The 17,231-nt window shown below is 41.2% G+C and overlaps 1 protein-coding gene across 13 annotated transcripts in view; it reads right to left on the bottom strand.

Annotated features, from left to right (window-relative positions):
• Ppp6r2 (protein phosphatase 6 regulatory subunit 2) overlaps positions 1 to 17,231 on the bottom strand; it is a 93,862-nt gene that overhangs the window by 52,987 nt on the left and 23,644 nt on the right. For 6 of the 13 annotated variants that reach the window (XM_038342689.2, XM_038342688.2, XM_038342695.2 and 3 more), the window contains 2 exons: positions 9,039 to 9,122; positions 2,175 to 2,417 (listed from right to left, as the gene is read on the bottom strand). In XM_038342689.2, the coding sequence (XP_038198617.1) occupies positions 2,175 to 2,401 (227 nt within the window). In that variant the 5' untranslated portion in view covers positions 2,402 to 2,417; positions 9,039 to 9,122. Of the gene's footprint in view, positions 1 to 2,174; positions 2,418 to 7,765; positions 7,936 to 9,038; positions 9,123 to 17,231 lie in introns of those variants that run through there. The other 7 variants (XM_038342690.2, XM_038342691.2, XM_038342693.2 and 4 more) reach the window with 7 other exon arrangements.

The following is a 17,231-nucleotide window of genomic DNA, read 5'->3' as shown; positions in this document are numbered from 1 at the left end:
CACACACCATGCACACACACAAACAAACATTTTGAAAATTTAAAAAATAGGTATTAATTTTCAAAAGTTAATGCTCAATTAGATGCCCAGAAAGAAAACAGAGGGAAAACTAGAGGGGGAAAAGAAATAATGCAAAAAATATTCCACTACACTAAGATCTTTTCATTTTCAATTGAATAGATCCATGAAATGCTTGCACAATAAATGGGGAGAAAAACCTGGTGGGCTGGAGAGATGACTCAGTGGTTAGAAGCACTGGCTGCTCATGTAAAGGATCCAGGCTCAGTTCCTAGTATTCACATGATAGTCCCAGAGAATCAAGGCCCTCTTTTGAGCTCTATGGGTACTGCACATACATGGTGCACAGACATACATACAGGTAAAACAGCCATATACATTAAAAAAATCTTTAAAGAAATATACCTGGGGCCAGGTGGTGGTGGCACATGCCCTTCATCCTAGCACTTGGAAGGTAGAGAGAGGTAGGTCTCTGGGTTCAAGGCCAGTCTGGTCTACAGAGGAGTTCCAGGGCAGCCAAGGCTACACAGAGAAACCCAGTCTTGAAAAACAAAATAAAAACAACAACAACAAAAATCTGGTGTTTATGTGAATATGTATGTATAACCCACAACTGAACTGATGAATTTGCTTTGTCCCATTTGCTTGCTTCTATGTATCAGGCTCCTGAGAGCCATTTGTTTTCTCATTGCTTTCTCTGCTTTAAATTAGTAGTACCCATGCACTACTAATCTCTCTCAGACTCTGACTTTGCCAGTCTCAAGTCACTGATGCTATTCTGAGAATCCCTGTTTTGACCTAAAAGCCCTTAACTATACCCTACCTGTCATTTTGTTCTAATTGGTCACCCAAACCGGGAGACACCTGTAGAGAAGATGACAGGTAGTATAGTGATAATGAGAAGACAACAGCCTCCAGTTGTGGTCACCCTATCTATAAAGCTGTGGCCCTCTGACAGCAGTTCTTCCTAGAACTGTTTCCCATCATGGGACCCTTGTCAGATTGACTGACTGCCCAAAGGAAGCACTGACAGCTTACCACTCAGACAGACAGAAAGACTGCCCAGAAGAAGCATTGACAACCCACCACTGGTTGCTTCATTATCCAGGCCTACTCTATTTTCTTCCATAGGACAAAGGTCAGCAAATATTTGTTGTGAAGGACCAGGTTAAAAATATGTTTGTTAGTCTCTTTTGTGACTGGACTCTGATTGAATATGGATTAGTGTGACATGTCCACCACCAAAAAGGTCATCAACATGGGTAACAAAGTACTCTCCCTTTAACTTTTTTCAAACATTTAAAAATGTAAAAGCTGTCAGGCATGGAGTATATCTGAGATCCTAGTACTTAGAAGATTTTGGGAGGAGTATTGGAAGTAGATTAGTATGTGCTACACAATAAGTCTTCGCGTCAGAAGGAAGGGAGGGAGGGAGGGAGGGAGGGAGGGAGGGAGGGAGGGAGGGAGGGAGGGAGGGAGGGAGGGACAAAGAGCAAATCATGACTTACCCTATGCCAAGACCTTCCTACCATGCATGTGTACAGTAGGCTTCCTCACAAGCACCTAGATCTATGTCTGCTGTGTTACTTGTCCTTAGCTCTCCCCAGAAAGACTATGGATCATGTGACCTATTCATGGAACCAAACTTTCTTGGTACACAAAGCATCCTCCCACTCCAGACTCTCCCTTACAAAAGCTCCAACTGTCTTGTGGTGACACTGTCCCTTCCCTTTTGTCAGCTCCCAACACCCTGGTCAAACTTAAAATATTTTAGGAAAAATTTCTAAAGGTTTAGCACCACTAATGATAATGACATACTCCATCTGAATTGGGCAGGCATCATACCTCTAACCTGTCTGCCAGCTCTAATGATGATGTGGTACAACTCTGCAATCTCAGGTACCTAATTATCACAGGGTCTTTCTTTCAACAAATTGTTCCATCATGTGTCTACTTAATATAAACTCACTTATACCACAGAATGAAAAAACACATACACAAGAGATTCAAAACTCTTAAGCCTCACAAACAACAAAATTCACAACAGCCTCCTCACTTCTCATGTGGTAATGCCCTGTATCTAGTTGGCCTTAGACACTATTCGCAGCCTCCCTAAGCACTACCCAGCGGGCCTGGGAAACAGCCTCAGTACATACTTGAATCGGACCTTCTCTTCCATGTCCAGGGGTGGGTCCTGTGTGATGAGATTTACCAGCTCCTCCATACACTGCTGCCTGCACAGGAAGTCCAACAACTTCTGGTTCTGAGCCTTACATTCTTGCAGGATGTCATCTTCATCCATTAACTCTTGCAGTGTCACATGTTCCTTGTCGAGCAGCTTGTCAACGTGGGACGTGGTATTCAAGTCAAATTTCCAGAACATGATGGTGGCCACAGAGCTGCAAGTAAGGACAAAAGAGGAGCTCACTCCTCCATACTCTGTTAATCCACCTTCAGCTGGGCTATACCAAAGTCCAAAGAGTTCATCCCCAACATACACACAAGCGATCCTGGGGCCTAAGTAATTGCTCATATCCACAGGGCCCTTACGTTCCTCTCACTGACTTACCTCCTCCCTACCCACAGTATCCCCCTCACCTGACCTAGCTCTCCTCTACCCACAGTGCTTAAGTCCCTAGAGGCTCTCATTATGATCGTGGCTCTGACGGGCCCACACATCTTTCTCCCAAGTATCAACGCTAGGAATACCCCTCCATCCCAAAAAAGTTAACTCACACCAGAAACCTACCCTCCGAGTGCTTAAACCCTCCTGAGTGAACTGAACACTGGACATGTGTTCCCAGAAGACTCTCAGAGTCTATACTCAGCAAGCCAAACTAAAGACATCCTGTTTTGCTTGAATTTGCCATTTTCTGCAGCCATGTGTCACCTAGTCCCTCAGTTTATGGTGGCTGTCTTGCTGAATAATATCAAGGTTATCCATGAGACAACCATCTCCTTCACATGCACACAACTGTGCACAGTCTTGCCACAGCAAACTGAAGATCACCACTAACCCAGCCCTTCCTCTGCCTCTTCAGCCCTTCTTCCAGATTTTGCTGTCGTGCCTAGACAAGGCTGACCATCCCCATGGGGCTCACTGTCAGTGTACAGGCCAGGGTGAGTTAGCCAACAGTTTTTACTGTTGTGATAACATAAAGAAAATATGAAGCTTCATCTTCAACAAAACTAAAAGCTTATCTTCAAATATAAATCTTTTAAAATCATTTTTACATTTATTTATGTGTGTGTGCACACATGCACACCATCCAACCAGGAAAGCATACATGGCTGGTGGTCAGGGGACAAGTTGTGGGTGTCAGTTCTCACTTTCTATCATATGAGTCCCAGGGACTAAACTCAGATCATCAGCCCTAATCCAGTAAGCCATCTCACTGCTCCAAATTATAGATATGACCTAGTGGGTAAGATATCTTGAGGCCACACCTGACAATGAGTTGGAATCACAGAAACCCAGAAAGGACAAACCAACTCCTTCAAGTTGTCCTCTGACCTCCACACTTGAGTGTTGTAACATGTGTATGTCCCCCTCACTAAATAAATAAGCAAATAAATGTTAAGAGAGAGACAGAGAAGAGAGAGACAAATAGACAGAAAGACAGAGAAAAGAACATTTCTGTTCCTTCAGCCACATCCCCACTCAGGAGGCAAGGCCAGATTACCACACACTGAGAGCATTTCTAAAAAAAAAAAAAGAAAGAAAAAAGAAAAGGGGCGGGAAATTCCTGGGATCAGTCAGCAGGAAGAGGCTTGCTGCCAAACCTGATGACTTGGGTTCAATCCCCCAGGACCCATATAATAGAAGAGGAGAATTTATTCTTTGAAAACTTGTCCTCTGATCTCCACAAACACACCACAGCATATACATGGAATAAATAATTAAATGTAAAAAATTTAACTCCTTTATACTATTAGTAAAATAAAAAATGTAAGTCACAAGCTGGGGAAAATATTTCTTTTTTTATTATATTTTTTGAGACAGGGTTTCTCTATAGCTTTGGAGCCTGTCCTGGAACTAGCTCTTGTAGCCCAGGCTGGCCTCAAACTCACAGAGATCCGCTTGCCTCTGCCTCCCGAGTGCTGGGATTAAAGGTGTGCGCCACTACCGCCCGGCTGAAAATATCTTTTTTTTGTTTTGTTTTTTCGAGACAGGGTTTCCCTGTAGTTTCTAGAGCCTGTCCTGGAACTAACTCTTGTAGACCAGGCTGTGAAAATATCTTTTAATATATACTTCAGATATAAAATCTATACTTATTTCTGACATATATCTGAAAAGCTACTCATATCACATCATCAAAAATTTTTACAACTCAGGCTCAGGCTGGAGTGATGGTTCAGAGGTTAAAAGCACTGATTGTTCTTTCAGAGATCCTGAGTTCAATTCCAGCAACCATATGATAGCTCACAACCATCTGTAATAAGATCTGGTGCCCTCTTCTGGCCTGCAGGGATACATGTAGGCAGAACACTGTATACTTCATAAATAAATAAATCTTAAAAAAAAATTTACAACTCAGCTATAAGACGATAAAACATTAATTTTAAGCCAAGTGGTGGTGGCACATGACTTTAATTCCAGCACTTGGGAGGCAGAGTCAGGCGCATTTCAGTGAATTCAAGGCCAGCCTGGTCTACCAAGCAAGTTCCAAGACATCCAGGACTGTTACACAGAAAAATCCTGTCTCAAAAAACAAAAAGTAGCCGGGCGGTGGTGGCGCACGCCTTTAATCCCAGCACTCGGGAGGCAGAGGCAGGCGGATCTCTGTGAGTTTGAGACCAGCCAGAGCTAGTTCCAGAACAGGCTCCAAAGCTACAGAGAAACCCTGTCTCCAAAAAAAAAAAAAAAAAAAAAAAAAAAAGTAAAACAAACAAACAAAAAACATTAATATTAAAAACTGGAGATACTTTATTTTAAAAAATACAAAAAATATACATGCCAGTTTACACCTTTTAACCCAGAATTTGGGATACTGAGGCAAAAGAACCATGAATTTGAAGCCATCCTTGGCAACACAGTAAGATCCTGTCTCAAACAGCTGACCCAAGCTCACAAACTCTAGACTGACAGCTGGGGAACCCGCATAGGCCCGCCCAAACTAGGCCTTCAAATGTGGGCAACAGTTGTGTAGCTTGGTGTTTGAGGAGCCACCGGCAGTGGGACCAGGATCTATCCCTGGTGCATGAGCTGGATTTTTGGAGCCCATTCTCTACGGTGGATGCCTTGTTCAGCCTTGATGCAGAAGGGATGGGCTTGGTCCTGCCTCAGCTTAATGTTCCAGGCTTGTTGACTCCCCAGGCCTTACCCTTTCTGAGGAGTGGATGGGGGAGTTGGATTGGAGGAAAGATAGGAGGGGAGCAGGAGGAGGGAAGGAAGGAGGAGCTGTGGCTGGTATGTAAAATGAATAAAAAAACTTTAAAAAATATCCTGTCTCAAAACAAAACAAACAAAAACCCATCCAGTAAGTGCATTATAATAGGATCAATATCACAGGAACCAGATATCTGCAGTGAGGCTCCACCACAAACCAGCGAATGATCTGCAACACAAACCAGCGAATGATCTGCAATGAGGCTCTACTGCATACTGACCAGTGATCTGCAGTAAGGCTCCACTGCACACCTGCCAGTGATCTGCAGTGAGGCTCCACCTCACACCTGCCAGTGATCTGCAGTGAGGCTCCACCTCACACCTGCCAGTGATCTGCAGTGAGGCTCCAATGCACACCTGCCAGTGATCTGCAGTGAGGCTCCACCTCACACCTGCCAGTGATCTGCAGTGAGGCTCCACCTCACACCTGCCAGTGATCTGCAGTGAGGCTCCACCTCACACCTGCCAGTGATCTGCAGTGAGGCTTCACCTCATACCTGCCAGTGATCTGCAGTGAGGCTCTATTGCATACCTTCCAGAATGACTAACATCAAAAGCCATCCATGTGCTGATGAGGATACTGAACAACTGAAACTTCTATTCACTTCCAGGAAGGGAGCGCTAATGTGGCACAACCACTTTGAAAGGAATTTAACAGTTTTTTTAAAAGTTAGGCATATTCTTACTATGTGATCTGCCAAGTCTACTCTCAGGTCCAACGTAAGAAAAATTAAATTCTATGTCTATTCAAAGATGCAGTGAAGCCTGACAGTCACCTTACTCACATAGGTTACACACAGGAACTAGTTCAGATGCCTATTAACAGGTGAATGAATGATCTCCCTACACAATGGAACCCTAGTCACTACATAGAACAAGCACAACACAGATGAGTGACAGGGCACGAAGGCCAATAGTAGATGGTTCCATTTACATGGGAGTTCAGAAAAATGTAGAACATACCGGGGGCAAGGAGAATAGAGGTTGTTCAGGACCAAGGGTACAGCATAGAATAACTACCATGATAGGAGGGAATTCTGGGGTAATATAGAACTGTGTCTTAATTATGGTTTCTATTGCTGTAATAAAACCATGATCATAAGCAATTATGGAAGAAAAGGGTATATTATTATTATTATTATTATTATTATTATTATTATTATTATCACTTCCACATCACAGTCCATCACTGAAGGAAGTCAGGGCAAGAACTCAAGGCAAAAACTGAAACAGAGGACTTTATTGGAATGCTCTTTTTAGTAGCTTGCTCCTCGTGGCTTGCTCAGCCTGTTTTCAGGACTACCAGTTCACAGTGAACTGGGCTCTCCCACATGAATCATCAATCAAGAAAATGCCCCACAAGTTTGCCCACAGGCTAATCTATTGGAGGCATTTTCTCAATTGAGGTTCCCTCTTCCCAAATGGCTCTAGCTTGTGCCAAGTTGACATAAAACTGCTAACTATCACAAACCGCAAAATAAAATGGGTCTGCTTATTTACTATAAATAATATTTGTATGGTATACAACTAAAACCAGTAAAGAATTACTAAGAATAGCTGGGTGGTGTGGTACACACTTTTGATCCCAGCACTTGGGAGGCAGAGGCAGGTGGATCTCTGAGTGAATTAAAGGCCAGCCTGGTCTACAGAGTGAGTTCCAGGACAGCCAGGACTACACAGAGAAACTTTGCCTCAAAAGTTAAAAAAAAGAATAATTATTAATAAAATACCTTGGAAATTATATATAAGACTTGAAATGAATTCAAAAAGCAGAAGTGCATACTATAAAATAATCTGCAACTTAGTATCTTACGATTTAATATCAGCAGTTAAGAGCAGTTTCTGCTCTCCCAGAGGACCCAAATTCTCACAACCTTCTCTAACTCCAGCTCCAAGGATCTAACGCCTCTGGTTTCCACAGGCACTGAATGCATGTGCACATCCCACATGCAGACATATACACCTACATATAATTACAAAGAATAAAAATAAATCTTTTTTAAAAAATCTGTGTGACTGCTGGGGATGGTATTGTACACCTTTAACCCATTTAAACTCAAGAAGCAGAGGCAGGCAGGTTTCTGTTAGTCCAAATCTAGCCTGATCCTCATGGCCACTTCCAGCCCAGCCAAGGCTAAATACAGAGAGCCTATCTCAAAAAAAAAAAAAAAGAAAGAAAAAGAAAAGAAAGAAGGAAGAAAGAGAAAAAGAAAAAGAAAGAAAAAAAAAGAAACAACAAAAATCTGTATGACTTAAAAACAGCAAGACAGAAAAATACCTGGCTCATCTCAGGCAATCTATATTTTGTTTAATTTTGTTATTTGAAATTTTTTTTTCAGATTGGCTTATACAACATACCTAGAGTTTGCCTCAAACTCAAAATTCTTCTGCTTTGCCTCCACAAAAGCCTAGAATTATAGGCATGTGCTATCAAATCCAGCTGGCACTGTTCTGTCAATTAAAGAGTCATTCCTTTGGACAGCCATTTATATGGCCAGATTTATGTTCAGTAGACACTTCTCTACCTGCTGATATGGCAAGGAAAAAGGGCTGTGTTATTGGGAAAATGAAAGGGATATTTTTAAACTTAAAAATCATGTAAGTGGGGGGCTCGAGAGATGGCTCAGAGGTTAAGAGCATTGCCTGCTCTTCCAAAGGTCCTGAGTTCAATTCCCAGCAACCACATGGTGGCTCACAACCATCTGTAATGAGGTCTGGTGCCCTCTTCTGGCCTGCAGACATACACACAGACAGAGTATTGTATACATAATAAATAAATAAATATTTAAAAAAAAAAAAAACAAAAAAAAAACCAAAAAAAAAAATCATGTAAGTGGAATAAAGGTCTTAATATCCACGACAAAAGGAATATAAAACTAAGAAAATATTAATAAAGCAAACAAAACAAAACCCAAAATGAAACATCTACCATAATATAGACTGTGGAAAATAGGAAAGAAGAAATAAAAACAAAACTAAAATATTAGTAAGTAGGAAATGTGAAATAAAATTAAAGAAACTAGCATTAATAATATCAACAACTACATGCGGGATAAAATTATCAATGAAAAAGTCTCTCAGACTGGATATAAAAAATTCCAACAATGTTTACTATAAACAATATACTTTAGCTGGACATAGTGACACACACTTTTGATCCCTGCACTTTTGGAAGGCGGAGGCAGGAAGATCTCTAGGAGTTCAAGACACAGAGAGTTCCAGGACAGCCAGGGATATAGAGAGAAAGCCTGTCTCAAACAAACAAAGATATACTTTTTTAAAAAAACTGAAAGAGCCAGAAATATGATAACTGAAAAACACACAGAGGGGGCTTGATGGTTCAGAGGTTAGGAACACTGACTGCTCTTCCAAAGGTCCCGAGATCAATTCCCAGCAACCACATGGTGGCTCACAGCCATCTATAATGAGATCTGGTGTCCTCTTCTGGCCTGTAGACACACTGCACATAACAAATAAAGATTAAAACACACACAGAGAGAAGTCAAATATGAACCAAAAGCTGAGATACAATTTTAGTATCTGATATACTAACTTTAAGGCAAAAACCAATAGGAGGCAATGTTATACGCAGGTAAGAAAGAAAAGGTTCGAACATGATAAACATACAAACCTTAAGAGATTCTGCAACCTCTATGAATGCAGCAGTGAACAGAAATCCATACAAATAAAAGTGCCTTGGCCCTGGACATTGATCCTAGGAAAACAAAAACTTAAATTCACACAAAAACCTTCACATAAATGTTGACAACAGCTTTATTTGTAACAGTCAAAAGTTAGAATAACAGCAGGGTATGCCTTTAATCTCAGCACTCAGAAGGCAGGGCAGGCAGATCTCTGAGTTTGAGGTTAGCCTGGTCTACATTGTGAGTTCTAGGACAGTCAGAACTGCATAGTGAGACCCTGTATCAAACAAACAAAATGTTAGAATTACATTTCTTGTATGCTAAGCAAAAAGGAGAGTGGGGAGGCTGGAATCAGCTTGGACAGTCTTCAAAATGCAAACTGTAACATAGCATGTGGTGCCAACAGTGTAAGGAAAATAGGGCAATATAAAGTGCTATTGTGCTCGCTCTGATAGCTCATATACTAAAATCAGAATGACACTGGGAGGTTAACAAGGCCACCATGCAAGGAAGTTAGGAAAATTTATCACTTTTCTTATTTTCTTGCCAATATACAGATGATATAGAAACAGTAAACAAGAAAATAACTTTAAATAAAGGTTACTCTTGTTTAATGCCACATGAAAAATTCATGTACAGTTCCAAGCACAAAGGTTAAGAACATAGGTACTAAGTTCATGTAAGTGGAATAAATATTTTATGATTAGGAAAGAATTTTTTTTTGAGACAGAGTCTCATGTTTGACAGAATAACCTCAAACTTGACATGTAGCTGAGGGTCACCTTGAACTCCCAACCTTTCTACCTCTGCCTCCCTGGTGAAGAACTGGACTCAACCCCAGGGCTTTCATTCATATTAGGCAAGCACTCTACCAACTGAGTTACATCCCCAGACTCCAAAAGGAATTACTGATGAGTGCAAAATCTAAATACATGTCTAGAAATTTATTACTGGACAAAGTAAACAAATCCCAAAAGTTTTTATACTATGATTCCATTGATGACTTGGTGGATTTGGTACTGTTTTGCTGTTTTATTTGTTTGAGATATTGTCTCACTATGGTGCCCAGGTTGGTCTTGAACTCTTGGGTTCAAACAATTCTCTCACTGCAGTCTCCTGAAAGCTTAAGATTATGCCAACTTGCTTAGCTCCAGTATAACATTATTAAGTGATAAAAAGTTTAGAAATGGCTTGGTGGTACATAATCAGAGCATTTGGAAAGCAGAAGCAGGTGGATCTCTGTGAGTTTAAGGTCAGCCTGGTCTATACAGCAAGTAAGTTCCAGGACAACTGGAGCTACTTAGAGAGACCCTGTCTCAAAAAAATAAATAAAATTCTAGTAACAGAAGCTGAAAAGACGACTCAGTGGTTAAGAGTAGTTTTTGAAGAGGAGCTGAGTTTGAGTCCCTAGCACCCACATGGTGGTTCACAACCATGTGTGACTCCAGTTCTGGGAGATCTGATGCCCTTGCCCTCTTCTGACACCTGAAGGCACCAGGCATGCATGTAGTACAGACACACACACACACACACACACACACCACACACACACACACACAAAACCACTTCAAACAGTATTAGAAATGGGAAGACAGCGTGACGGCTAATATTAGCTAACAGGATCTAGTATTACCTAGGAGACAAACCTCTGGACATACCTGTGAGGGAGTCTCTTGATTAGGTTAACTGAAATGGGAAGACACACCTAAAGAGTGTACACAGTTCCCTAGGCCTGGGTTCTAGAATGCATAAAAATGAGGAAGCCAGCTCAGCGCAAGCATTCATTCATTGCTCTCCTCTTGCTAATGAACTATAAATGCAACAATACTGCTTCAAGTGCTTACAGTCTTAACTGCTCTACCATGATGATCCATATCCTTAAGGTCTGGACCAAAATAAACTATTCCACCTTAAACTGCTTCTATCAAGATATTTTAACACAGCAACAAGAAAAGGCAGATTCTTGGTTCCCGTGGCTGGGAATTAGGAAAGGAGCAAAAGGGAAGCAGATATGGTTACAAAAGTGACGTGACAATTGGGTGTGGGAGTGCACACCTGCAATCCTGCCTAGGGAGGCGAAAGTAGCAGGATCAGGAGTTTAAGATCATCCTTCACTACAAAGCAAGTTCAAGTCCATGACCACACACATGCACACGCACACGCACACACACAGTGAACTGGGAGGTCAAGTTGAGTATGGTAGCACACACTTGTAACCCCAGCATTTGGCAGGCTGAAGTAGTCAAGATTTCCGTGAGTCCCAGGACAACATGAACTACATGCAAGTTCCAGGCCAGCAAGAAACAGTCTAAAAACAAACAATCTGGGAGGTGTGAATAAAACCAGTAGATTGTATTAGTGCCACTTCCTGGTTATAACTAAAACATTTCTGTTAGTGCTGGATTGCAATCCCACCACCTGGAAGGGGGCAGAATGAAGAGTAGTTCAAGTTCAACCACAACTACATAGGGAACTGAAGGTCAGCAGGGGCTCCTTGAGAGTTTGTCTCAAAACAAAGTTTCTATCTGGGGGGTGGGGGAATGGGTAAAGAGCACAAGGGATTTCTCTGTTATTTCTTAGAGTTGCAGTGACTAAGTTCAGGCTGTTAAGGAAACATAAACACCTAAAAATGGAATACAAAAATTTTCAACATCCAATGTAATATTTACAAATAAGAGCCACTGGGCTAGGATGATGGCTCAAGCATTAAAAGCTAGGCTCACAACCAAAAACACAAATATAAACCCCAATACAGGATGGCGCAATAACTTCAGAAGATCACTGTCATATAGATTACTTTCTCTAAAGACAATAAGATATGGAAACTAGATTTTCTATATCCAGCCGGCCCCCGGTTTGTGTTTTCTTCATTGCCTCCATTTCAGTTTTCAAGTCTTGAACTGTTTCCATTATAAGTTTGACCTAGACCCAAACAGATGAATATGGTATGTACTCACTCATTAGTGGTTTCTAGCCATAAATAAAGGATATTGAGCTTATAATTCATGATCCTAGAGAAGCTAGATAGGAAGGTGAACCCAAAGAAAAACATGTAGTTATCCTTCTGGATATTGGAAGTAGACAAGTTTGCCAGACAAAATTGAGAGCTTGGGGGTAGGGGTAGGATGGGGTTAAGAGGAGAGGGGGAGAGAGAAGTGAGAAGGGGAGGATGGGGAGAGCTTGGGGGAATGGGACAGTTGGGATGGAGGAAGAGTGGATATGGGAGCAGGGAAGTATATATCTTAACTAAGGGAGCCATTTGAGGGTTGGCAAGAGACTGGACTCTAGAGGGGTTCCCAGGTGTCCAAGGAGATGTCCCCAGCTTGCTCCTTGAGCAGCCGAGGAGAGGGCGCCTGAACTCGCCCTATACGATAGCCACACTGATGAATATCCTGCATATCACCATAGAACCTTCATCTGGCAATGGATGGAGATAGAGTCAGAGACCCACATTGGAGCACTGGATTAAGCTCCCAAGGTCCAAATAAGGAGCAGAAGGAGGGAGAACATGACCAAGGAAGTCAGGACCGTGAGGGGTGCGTCCACTCACTGAGACAATGGGACTGATCTAATGGGAGCTCACCAAGGCCAACTAGACTGGGACTAATGGAGCATGTGATCAAACCAGTCTCTCTGAATGTGGCTGACAACGAGGGCTGACTGAGAAGCCAAGGACAATGGCACTGGGTTTTGTTTCTACTGCATGTACTGGCTTTGTGGGAACCTAGTCTGTTTGGATCCTCACCTTCGTAGACCTGGATGGAGAGGGGAGGACCTTGGACTTCCCACCGGGCAGGGAACCCTGACTGCTCCTTGGACTGGAGAGGGAGGGTGAGGGGAAATGGGGGGAGGAAAAGGGAAATGGAAGGAGGGGAGGAGGTGAAAATTTGTAAAAATTTTATAATTTAATAAAAAAGAAAGGAAAAAAGATATGGAAACTAAAATCAAAATTTTTTTTGTTTTTTTATTTTTTTCTTTTACCATTTTGTTTTGTTTTTCCAAGACAGTGTTTCTCTGTGTAGCCCTGACTGTCCTGGAACTCACTCTGTAGAACAGGCTGGCTTCAAACTCAGAGATTCACCTGCCTCTGCATCTGCCTCTGCCTCTGGAGTGCTAGAATTAAGGCAAGCACACACCTACAGAAGCCAGAAATGGGTATCAGATGCTCTGGAGTTGGAGTTCTAGGTTGTAGTGAGCTGCATGACACAGTGCTGAGAATCGACCTCTGGTCCTCTAGAGAAGTAGCAAGTGCTCTTAATCTTGAGCCATCTCTGCAGCCTAAAGACTGTGCTTCTGTTTTTTAATGAAAGGGTCTTCTGTAGCCTGTCCTGGTTGGCCTAAACTCTGTATAGCAGAGGATCATGGTGAATCCTGATCCTGTGGCTTCCACTGCTCAAATGGTGGGATTACAGGAGTGTGCCACCACTGCATTTAGTTTGTTTCTTTTTTAAGCCAACCTGTGGATAGGATTATAGACATGTAACACTATTCTCCACTTAGGTTTTTTATCTTGTTTTGTTTTTTTTAAATCCTACCTATGATCTCACAAGGTATTACTAAAATTAATACAGAAATGCAAGGAATTCAGCATAGACAACACACTAGTAAAAAAGAAAAACAAATCTGGAGGACTCGGGTTCGGCTTCTTTTTTCCTCTTACTCTATTCATACTGACTTTATTTTTTTTACCTTGTTTTCAAAAATAAGGAATATTGTCAGAATTTAAGGACATAGATACTTCACTGAGGAGCCCACTAGGCTCCAATGCTTATTTCCAAATTGATGGTGATGGTCACTGATTAAGACATCAATGTAGGTAGAAAAGGGATTGTGGAGTCAGGTAAAGAGGGCAGGGAGGGATTCAGAAAAGATGGGGAATGCATTATGTATGTGGTGGTTTGAATGAGAATTGCTCCAATAGACTCAAAAATTTGAATGTGTTGTTTCCAGTTGCTAAACTGCTTGGAAAAGATTGGGAGGTGTGGCCTTGTTGAGGGAGGTATATCACTGGAGGTCTCAAAAGCCTACACCGGACCCAGTGTCTCTCTTTCTATCTTCCTGCTGCCATGCATCAAGATGCAAAGCTCTCAGCCACTACTTGAGTATCACGCTTGTGTGCTTCCTGCCAGAGGTCAATGGGAGCCCACTCTCAACAGATATATCTATAGCACAGCTCCTGCATCTGTGGCTCAGAGAACATCTCAGAAGAGCTAATAGAAAAACTGTAAGCGCCAAAATACCAAGAAGTCTGTGGTAAAACAGCCTCTCCTACAAATGGCTGCATAAACAAGACTGCAATAATGACAATATCAGTACCACTCTAGACAAAGAACTACAGGCAACTAATAAATGCGGGGAGAAGGAGAATTAGCCTCTCCCAGGGATAAGCCCCTTAACTGGTTGTCCAATGTACAGTGGTCAACCTTGAAGCCATGTACACACAAACAAAAACAGACTCATTATGTTGGGTTTATATATTTGTGTATAAACACATATATAATACATGTACATATATAACAATAATAATCCATAACAAACAAAGAAGGCTGGCCAGGTGATGGTGGCACACACTTTAAAAAAAGATTTATTTATCTATTTTATGTATATGAATGTTCTATCTGTATGCATATCTTTATGCCAGAAAAGAACATCAGATCCCATTATGGGTGGTTGTGAGCCACCATGTGGTTGCTAGGACTTTAACTCAGGGCCTCTGAAAGTACAGCCAGTGCTCTCAACCATTTCTCCAGCACATGCTTTTAATCCCAACACTTGGGAGGCAGAAGCAGGTATATCTCTGTGACTTTGAGGCCAGCTTGTCTACAAAGAGAGTTCCAGGACAGCCAAAGCTATTTCACAGAGAAACCTTGTCTTGAAAAATGAAACAAAAAAAAAAAAACAACGAAACAAAACTTATTTTTAAAAATAAAAAATTATTTTTATTTATATGTGTTTGTTTGTATTGTATGTCACATGTGTGGTTGCACTTGGGCCAGAAGTGGGAGTCAGATCCCCTGGAGTTGGAGTTATAGTTATTTTGTGAGCTATCTAACATGGATTCTGGAAAACAATCTTAGGTCCTCTGGAAGGGAAGCAGTGTTCTTAAACATGATCCCTTCTCTCCAGGTCCTAATTTTTTTTAATGTTTATTTATTTATCTGAATGTGTGCGTGTGGTGCGTATATACACATGCGCATGCCTACACTAATCAGTTTTCTTCTTTCACTATGTGGACTCCAGGGATCAGATTCATGTCATCAGGCATAGGCCATCATGTAGTCTGGAGGTCATAAGACAACTTTAAGGGGTCAGCTCTCTCCCTCCACCATGGGTTCTTGGGATCAAACTCAGGTCATCAAGCTTGTGCATCTCGTCAGCCCATTTTCTCTTTTTAAATTCATATTAGCTGAGATACAACATGCTTCATAAATCTATGGGCTTACATATTATTAGTTTTTGAAAAGTTTAAAGCTCTTAATACTTTAAATAATGCTGTGCCTTCATTTTCCCTATTTTAAAATGGAATTCTAACTATCCATTTACATAATTTTTACATTAACCTCTATATTTGTTTAATCTCATTTTCAATTTCCCATCTCTCAGTTCAACACTTGGAATAGTTTTTTTAGATACATATTACAGATTAATAATTCTGTCTTCATATATGTTTAATCTGTTTAAATTCACAAGCGCCTTTAGCTGCTTAGCCATCTTGCAGGCCCAATTCTTGAATATTTCTTTTTCAAACTTTTGTTGTTTGTTGTTTTAATTGAAGCAGGGTCTCTTTAGCACAGGGTGTCTTGAACTTATGGTGATCATTCTACCTCAGCCTCTCAAGCCCTGGGGTTACAGGGTGAACCACCATGTCTGGTCTATGCCCTGTCTTCCATGGAGATTTTAACTATGGGAAAGGCCGTATTCCTTGTTCATAACCCAGCTCTGGACTTAGTAATCAACACAGCAGGATGCTCTTCCCATTGTGACAGCTGTCCTTGAGATTCTTCCAGAGTGTCAAGAACCACACGATATGGCCAACATCTCCTACATGCTTACCCAGTGCTGAATGAATAAAAGGAGTCTCAAGTTCTGCTTCTTTATTTTTCCAGGGTGACACAATCAGAAGACAGAGGGTAGGATTCAAACACAAGTGTTGCTCATATGATCCTACAATTCCATGAAAGAGTCTAACAGAACATTCTGTCTGTGGTAGAGACTGTTGCCAAGAGAGAATAGAATCTAAACTACAATTTATTATCTGTCCAGCCACAAATCAGCTCTTTTTTTTTTCTATTTTAACTTTTTAAACTTTATCATTGCTAGGTATAGTGGCCCATGCCTTTAATCCTAGCACTTGGGAGGCAGAGGCAGATGTCTCCATGTGTTTGAGGCTAGCCTAGTCTATATAGTGAATTTTAGGACAGCTGGAATAGATTCTGTTTCAAAAAATAAAAACAAATAAATAAAATAACAAGTTTTATTTATCATTATTGTGTTTGTGTAACTGACGTGGGATTCCCCTCTGTATGCTGTAAATATGTTTTTATTACCATTGGTTAATAAAGAAGCTGCTTTCGACCAATGGCTTAACAGAATATAGCCAGGCTGGAAAAGATATAGAGAGAGAGAGTAAGCGGAGCCAAGTAGCTGCCACAGGAGATAGACGCTAGACACCAGACTGAACCTTACTGGTAGGCCACAACCACGTGGCAATATACAGATTAATAGATATGAGTAATTTAGGATATAAGAGCTAGCTAGAAATATGCTTAAGTTATTGGTCAAACAATATTGCAATTAATACTGTTTTTGTGCATTTATTTTGGGTCTGGGCGGCTGGGAAATGAACAAGCAGCCTCCATCTACATGTGATGTGTGTTAGTACAGTAGCATATGTGCCATCGCACATGTCTAGAGATCAGAAGTCAACTTTTTGGGGTCAATTCTCTCCCTCCACCATGGGTTCCAAGGATCAAACTCAGTAGGTCATCAGATTTGTGCAATAAGAGCTTTTACCCACCAAGCCATCTTATCAGACCATTTTTTCTCTTTAATTCGTATTACTTGGGATACAGCATGTTTCTTAAATCTACAGACTATGTCTCATTCATTTCCGAAAAGCGGTGCTTTATCACAGCAACAGAAAAGGAACAATACAGTGAGAAAGCTTTATAGTGAAGAAA

Source organism: Arvicola amphibius, chromosome 9 (genome assembly GCF_903992535.2).
Source record: "Arvicola amphibius chromosome 9, mArvAmp1.2, whole genome shotgun sequence".
Taxonomy (NCBI): Eukaryota; Metazoa; Chordata; class Mammalia; order Rodentia; family Cricetidae; genus Arvicola; species Arvicola amphibius.
This window is presented reverse-complemented; position numbering and strand designations above follow the sequence as displayed.